The sequence below is a fragment of the Lacerta agilis genome, chromosome 2 (assembly GCF_009819535.1).
Source record: "Lacerta agilis isolate rLacAgi1 chromosome 2, rLacAgi1.pri, whole genome shotgun sequence".
Taxonomy (NCBI): domain Eukaryota; kingdom Metazoa; phylum Chordata; class Lepidosauria; order Squamata; family Lacertidae; genus Lacerta; species Lacerta agilis.
In genome coordinates, this window is record NC_046313.1 from 31,185,257 (window position 1) to 31,193,513 (window position 8,257).

General features: G+C 43.8%; 1 protein-coding gene across 1 annotated transcript; it reads right to left on the bottom strand.

Annotated features, from left to right (window-relative positions):
• Positions 1-5,017, bottom strand: NT5C (5', 3'-nucleotidase, cytosolic). The gene is made up of 5 exons (XM_033139278.1): positions 4,803-5,017; positions 2,446-2,546; positions 2,292-2,352; positions 440-554; positions 1-339 (listed from the first exon to the last, which is right to left on the bottom strand). The coding sequence occupies exons 1-5, from the start codon at positions 4,989-4,991 to the stop codon at positions 197-199; spliced, it is 609 nt and encodes a 202-aa protein (XP_032995169.1). The 5' UTR covers positions 4,992-5,017; the 3' UTR covers positions 1-196.
• Positions 5,018-8,257: the final 3,240 nt, after the last annotated feature.

The window sequence follows — 8,257 nt, forward strand, 5'->3', positions numbered from 1 at the left end:
TTTAACATCTCTATAACTCACATTGTTAATGTTTAATTAGGACAAAACACTATTCTCTTGCAAATAGGAAATATATTTCTGTCTGGGCCAGCTCACTGGGTAGGTGTCTTGCTTCGTTCCAGTGGGGTTTAATGACCAGCTGGTGTTTTGGGTCACTTTCACTGCCTGTTGAGGTCCACGCCCCTTTCTTCAGCCATCACTTGGAGCGCTTGCTCTCCAGTATTGCCCTCCAGTCATCAGTCCAAGACTCGAGTCTCCTTCGTGGGGGCTGCAGCTTTAGATGCTTGTTATGACAGCAAGAGAACAAGATGTGCTCCCAGCTCGGATTAGGCTCAACCCCTGAGAAGAATGAGAATGGGAAATTGCAAAAGCGACCATTTCATCTCTGGAGAAACGGTAAAGCGTTTGGATCTGAAAACCGCACTGCACATTATCGTACCTTTAACAGCATCCTTGTCATCAAAGAGCAGATCTGCAGACACAACTGTTTTATCTCTGGTCAGAATTATCCGCTCCACATATTTGGGACCCAAGTGCTTTTGAACCCAGCTGTACTATCAGGTGAAGAAAGATCAGTATCAGAAGAATTTTAATTACAACCTTTTTACAAAAAAAGCAAAGAAGCCAAAACACTCGACTATATCTGACTGGTTATTTAGACAGGAGAGTCAGGGGAGACGTGAAATTATAAGGCTGGTATGAAATGTTTTCTACAAACGACAGACATTTTCTCATTTCGCAAATTGCTTAGGCTGCAATCCTGAATACACATACTCAGGAATGAATGCAGCGGGGTGTACTTCTGAGTAAACATGCAGATGATGTCTTTTTAAATCAGGCTTGTAGAGCAGAAGCCGGTGGCTTCCTAAAGCAGTGTTTTTCAACCTTTTTTGGGCAAAGGCACACTTGTTTCATGAAAAAAATCACGAGGCACACCACCATTAGAAAATGTTAAAAAGATTAACTCTGTGCCTATATTGACTATATATAAAGTAATTCTCTTGAATAGGAATCAAATAAACAATTTTTCCCACGGCACACCAGGCAACATCTCGCGGCACACTAGTGTGCCGCGGAACAGTGGTTGAAAAACACTGTCCTAAAGCATCTGGAGACCCATAGCTTAGGGTGTAGAAATTCTTGTTAACGTAGGTATTCCATTTGTTGTACACTTTGGTCATCCAGCTCAATGGAGAGATTCTCATGGGGTTGTTTTTTTTTCACAGAAAAGGGGGAAACATTTAAATAAATTGGACCAAAGGGCAAGAAAAATGCAAGATGTTTTCTGTTACCTACAAGATTCACAACACAATCTTGTCCACGTTTAATCAGACATAAGCCCCACTGTGTCTTCTTCCTAGTTACATGTGTCTGGAACTGAAACCTCAATCATTAATGTGAATGTGGAGAGGATGGCTGCTCATTATACTTGTCACACATTCCTATTGTTGCCTCTTTTGTTGTCTTGGCCTTTGACTCCATGGTCTGTCTGCTTAAAAACTTAAAAATGTTCTAATAACTTAACTCAAGCACATTACTGCTCTGTTATCCTAACAAGGTTGGTCATTTTGATTGAAGGGTAGGATAAAAACTTTCATGATTATACTGTGAATTCAACAAAACAAAGTCAGCTGGCCATCAATTTAGGAGACCGTTTTCTTCATTAATCTGACAAAGTGGGCTGTAGTTCACAGATACTTAAGCTATGCATGTCTCACCAAGTGTGAATGACACACATATGTAGAATTCATGTTAAATTGCTGATTTAGGGGTTGGAACAGATTAATCCATTTTGCATTACTTTCTATGGGAAAGCGCGCCTTGGTTTAGGAACGCTTTGGTTTAAGAACGGACTTCCGGAACGAATTAAGTTCGTAAACCAAGGTACCACTGTATTATTAAATATATATATATGCTTGTGTTTCGTGGGGGTACATATCGTACTTTTATAACCAGCAAATACATTTGTTCCTTTTCCAGTGCAAGGTGCAATAGACTGTTCAACTGACTTGTGCCTGCAAGTTACCATTCAAAAGCCTCTGAAATACTGCCATAGGTTGGGGATCTACATCAGAGCAGGTAACCCAATGGTGTGGAAGGGACATGAATAGAGCCTCACCTCGACAATGAAGCAGATAAGGCACTAGTATTGGAGATGAGGAACATAGAAGCAAACGAGGAAAAAAGCAAAAATAAGGAATCTGATGGGAGGCTCTGCATAACACAAGGTTGGAGTCAGGGTAAGCAAGCAGAACAGAGAAGAGAGTAGGGGACAGCTAACAATTGCCAACCTTCTCTTGAACGCAGTATTCATATTTCCGGATAGGGCTTGTGCAAATAAATACTTCTGTGCTGAAAAGACATGGGCATTATTAGTCACTATATTGGGGGGGGGGACCCACAGGGGCTAAACGCAAACCATTCTGTGTTCCAAATGGGCCTTACTTGGGCATTTGAATCATCTCCTGCATTGCTTCGATAGCTCCTGGAATGGGATCCAAACCCAGAAAGAAACCTGGTGACTCGTACACACTGGCTACCTTCACCTGAAACCAGATGCATAGAATTACACTTCTAGTCTAAACAGAGCTCACCTAGTTGCCTAATATTCAATCTACTATGAAGAAAATAGGAGAAGGCTCTCTTCACCCCCCCCCCAAGAAGGGCTCAAGAACAGCTTTCATTTTCAAAACTGCATCCCATATACAGGGATAGCACTCAAGGAGTGCTCCCACAGCGATTGCATGCATGCCAGCTGGGATGGGGTGGGTTGGCAAATCAAGCTTCCTGCAGCCAATCAGAAGCCGCGCCTTGGTTTCCGAACGTTTTGGAAGTTGGACTTCCAGAATGGATTCTGTTCGACTTCCAAGGTACCACTGTACAGCTGCCACACTTGAGTTTTAACCACTGCTAAAACTACCATGGTATGTGTTTGTTCAAACATCTCAGGTAGGATTTATCAGTGGTGGTTACAGGTGCTATATAAAAAGGCTGCACCTGAGTAAATGTGTTCTCCTTGTAGATGTAGTTTGTTTTAGTTACTCTGTTGCAGCAAAATCAACAGTCTTGTGACACCATAAAGACTGACACATCTTATGGCATAGTGTTTGTGGACTGAAGTTAACATCAGATGCACGAAGTGTAATTTTACTTTGCAGATACACACACATAACATGCTATGAGGGGCAGTGAGCAGCAAGGTCAGAAGGAAATGAAACACACGAGATAGTAAAACAATTTACTTAATACTTAGTGAATAAGCTATTTGGTCATACTTGAACAAAGGCAGCTCCAGCAAGAAACTCTGGAATCACAATTCATTAAGAAGTTAAATTCTCCTCATTTGGTTCTGAATAGAGCTACAGTTAATTTCCTCAGGATTGCATGGTTGATTATTTTACCACCCATCACTGCTGGTGTGAAGGGTCACTGTACTTATCTTACATTTATTCTTACTCAAATTGTCACTATTTGTAGGCCTACTTCCAGCACTTCCCTGTGAACTCACTGCTCACGAGACACCAGCAGTTGAGTACACATGATGGAAGTAGAATGCAGCCCATGAAAGTTTGGGCAGAGCCACACTATGTTTAAAGCACATTCAACACACATTTGAAGCACACAACTTCCCCAAAGAGCCATGGGAACCATAGTTTCCCACTCACAGAGCTACAATTCCCAGCACCCATATCAAACTGTAAGTTCAAGTGAAGTCACCTGGTTTAAATGAATGGTGTGGGCTGATGCCCCTTGTTCCATAATAAAATGTGTTAATCTTTAAGGTGCGACATTTATATGCATGGAACACATGCTGCTTTCATTCGGTGGAATGAATGGGTAGCCCAGTGAGCCAGATGACCTATTGAATGAACTCTTGAGAGAATTTCAGATAACTTTTTTGGGAAAGCCTCTCACTCTTTCCAAGCCTATTTAGTAGTGGAAAGAGAGTGTGCTGATCCTGTAGAGAAAAAGATATACCGGTAATTGCTAATGCAAGTTGCACTGAGCTCTTTTTTTAAAAAAACCTACAAACTACAAAACGGCATTTCAAAGTTACTCTGAATGCTACCAAAGGATTGCGTCTCCATTTTCCTTTATCTGATCTATTGGGCTATATTTGCTGCTGTAATTGGTGACACCATGATTCTTCACCATCCAGAGAATCTCCACAATTGGGTTTAAAAGCTAGATTGTAGCCTTAATGTTTCAACTTGGAGAAATGAATCATCCCATTGATCTGCATGTATGGTTTCCCCCCCCCCCCAGTGGAATGAAATATGCCTACCACAAAACTTTTAAAAGGCACATGAGACCTGCAGAGGAGAGATGGGGTGTGGTGGAGGAATAGAGGGCAGCTCTGAAACTTTAGCTAGCTTGCAACTTCTAGCGTTGAATATAGTTTGATGTTTGCGTCACTAAATGCTACCGACGGGGCGGACAGGGGAGCGCTCGTTCCTCTTTGCCACAAGGCTGCTTACTCGAGCTTTTAAGGGGTAAAAGTCCACTAGATCCAGCTTTTCCTCCTTGCTGCCAGCCGCACGTTGACTATTTGCCCATGTCATAACTGTTTTAAAGGCAGAAGGGGACAGCAATGCCCCTGCCAGTTTTTCTAAATTTTCCTGCTGCGTTGGATGTCGGGCAAGTCTTAGCACTCGAGCTCTCCAAAAAGGAGCCGGGCCTCTTCTACCTCTTCCCCTTTCCCCCCGTCATCTTCCGAGAGCAGCTCGGGTCATGGGAGCCGTCCAGCGGCGCCCCTGCCCTGCCTGCCTGCCTGCGCCCCCACCCGCCCGCCGGATGCTCACCCCCAGATCCTCCCGCAAGGAGCGGTATTGCTCCAGCGCCAAGAAGCCCCTTCGCTGCGCCAGTTCCACGCGAGGCTCTCCGGGGAAGGCGGCGGAGAAGCCCCGCAGCAGCGCGCCTTCGAAGTCCGCCAGGACCCCGTCCATGTCCACCAGGACGCGCAGCGAGCGAGCCGCGGAGCCGCCGTCCATTCTTCCCCGGCGGGGGCGCACGTGGTTAGCGCACGTGAACCCGGCTACGCCAAAAGAGGCGCTGGGGAGTCAGAGAGGCGGAGCCTGGGGGGAACTTCGACCCCCGGCGACCCACGAGGAGTAATGGATACTAAAAGGGCGAGATCTCACCCGCTCAGGGACGCATGAGCAGAGGGCGCACATGGGAAGCGCGGCGCTTTGTGGGAAGAAGTGGGGGAGAGATTTCACCCCATTCTCCAGCTTGGAAGGGCGAGGAGGAGCTGGCCTTTCCCCTTCGTGCTCAAAACAGAAGTCCCCATTTTGCCTTAACTTTTAGCTGTTATTTGATCAGCATCTAAACGAAGAGATCTGTACTTGAAGCCATGTTTTCAGCTACCCAAGGTGGTCGCTCTAGAGCTAGAATTGTAAGGGACCCCCGGGTCATCTAGTCCAACCCCCTGCACTGCAGGAATCTTTGGCCAAAGTGCGGCTCGAATCCACGACTCTGAAATTAAGAGTCTAGTGCTCTACCAACTGGACACATTTGTTCAAGCAAGGTTTGTGAGTTACAGGCATGGCTTTTGAGTTTTCTTTATATGGTAACTGAGCTTGGCCAATAGCAAATATACAATGAGGGATCGATGTGTTGGGCGGGGCAGGGGAGAGGGAAGAACAGAGATGAGCTTTTATAACGAATTGCTCAGTATGTTACTCAATTCACTCTGTTCTGTTGCAAGAAAGAAATCAAACACTGAATTCTACACCACCACTGTGGCATTATAGTGGTGTAAATTACTACCAGATAAAAAGAGAGCATACACAAATGACTCCTAAACTATATGTTGGAGAGCTCAATCCAGGATAGCTTCTAACATCTTGACCACATTGCAGGATTTCATTTTTACACAAAGTTGCAATGTGTGGTAAAGTTCATCCAACCGAAATCAGAATTGGGACATCCAGGAGAGAATGGTGGAAACCCCTCATTACGATGGAGATAAGCAGATACTGATAAAAGTGCTTTGTTTCTCTCTGCAACAATGTAATTAGATTTTATGGCACATCATCACAGGCCATATTGCACAACAATGACACTTCAATTAGTGCAAAGACTTTCTTCCATCTGTATCAGGTTGTAATAGTTCCCAAGCTCTTAATGGACAGCCAGCAAACAATGGGCTAAGAAAAAGATCAGTATCTGGGAGCTAGAGCACAAAAAAGAGCTATGCGGACAGGCCAGTCCCCCCCCCCCCCGATTCTGGTGCTTCTTGGGGTGGTGCTTCCAGACCAGGGGTAGGCAACCTAAGGCCTGTGGACCGGATGAGGCCCAATCACCTTCTCAATCTGGCCCCGGACGGTCTGGGAATCGGCATGTTTTTACACGAGTAGAATGTGTGCTTTTATTTAAAATGCATCTCTGGGTTATTTGTGGGGCATAGGAATTGGTTCATTTTTTCTTTCAAACTATAGTCTGGCCCACCACATGGTTTGAGGGACAGTGGGCTGGGCCCCGGCTGAAAAAGGTTGCTGACCCGTTTCCAGACTGTAGTGTGAAGGACTTCTGTAACTCATTAATGTCTCTACATCAAACTACTGTGACCAATGATTTGACTCTATAGAACAGAGCACCCTATGAAGACCTTTTGTTTTAATCTAGGTTGTACGCAGCCTTGAGCGTTTCATACTGCAAGTAGCATCCTGGCCCATTCAAAGTGTATCAGGTTTGAGGTAGTAATTGTTGTTTTTTGCACAATATGCATCAACATAGTTTTGCTAAATAAACACTAGGCGGGTTAAATAAACACATTCAAATAAAAATGCTTTTTTAAAAAATAGGTCAAGTACTGGAGCTGAAAACAGGGATATAGACCTGTTTATTTTAGACTTAGAACCTCTTTTCCATTTAAAAACCAACTAGTAGGAAAAATGGATGCAACCAATCATGAATTCTTTATTACAGGATTCCTAGAGTACCCAGGAACAGGCAAGTCGTCAGTATTGGATCTATAGCATATTATCCAGTTACGGACCAGTTTACTCATTTTCAAAACATTCTCTGTATTCAAGATAGGAAGTGCTGTTCAATGTAAGACATGCCCAACTGCTACTCAGCCTCTGAAATGTGTTCCATTTTCATGTTTTAAATATTATGGTCAAACTGTTCCATCAGTAATTACTAGCCATTTTATGTATAGCAGCCTTGAATAAGAGATCTCGTTTAGCATCCCTTAAGGTGCGTAAAAAGCCAAATGAAAGTGATTGGCCAAACGAAAGTGAATACAACGCTGTATTCCCATCTCTTAAAGCAGATATACCGGTACCTCCGTAGTTACCGCAAAGCATGATGGCTACATGACACCTGATTATGCTTCTAGTTTAATGGCACTAATTAGCAGCAACCTAGCATGTTAAGGTTGCTACAGCAATGGCTGCTTGTTTGGGAAGTGTATATGGAAATGTTTTATGAAACCACCCAATTTCTCGTCCACGTTTTTGTGGATTTCAACTTGATATTCAAGTGACGAATAAGCAGCATAGCAGACCCTGAAAATAAAGCTCTGACACTGCTTCAAAATTTCTATATCCTTTATTTAAGCAACAATCCAGCTTTATCAAGATACAACACACATTTAGAAGGATGAAACTCTCACCTCATGGTCAAGCATCAGCATGATCATGCATGGTACGGGAATTGTTTGAACTAGAATGCCTCTTAAAAGAGATCTGTAAGATCCACTCCACCTTGACTTCAGGTGGGTCCCTGGGGCAACAGAACAGCATCTCAAATCACCTGTTATTTGGCACTGGTCCCATCTTGATATGCCTGAACCAAGATTCTTCTTGTTTGAAGGCAGCATGGTAATCGCTAGCACCATGACTCTTACTGTTCAGAAATGCACAACAGGGCTTTAGACATTTACCAGTCACTGAATGATACCTTGGATAACCAACTAGTATGTGTTGCAGGGATGGGTAGGAAAGAGAGAGTACATTTGTCAACTGTCTTCTGATCTGTGCAACCCTGGACTTTCGACCCTTCTTCTAATCTAACTAAGGGGTTTCTACAAATTTCAGGACAGAATGCCATCTAACACACTCAGAACCAACCAGCCTAGGTTATGATACACTATATATATATATACCTTAGAAATCTTTCCATCAGCCATGGGCTGCATAGGAATGCCACTGCTCTACGTCTACCACTAGGAAAAGAAATCACACATTCCACTTCCAGTAGACCCAAGGGAGACAAGACAGAAGTTGAAAAAACCTTCCTTTAAAAAAGA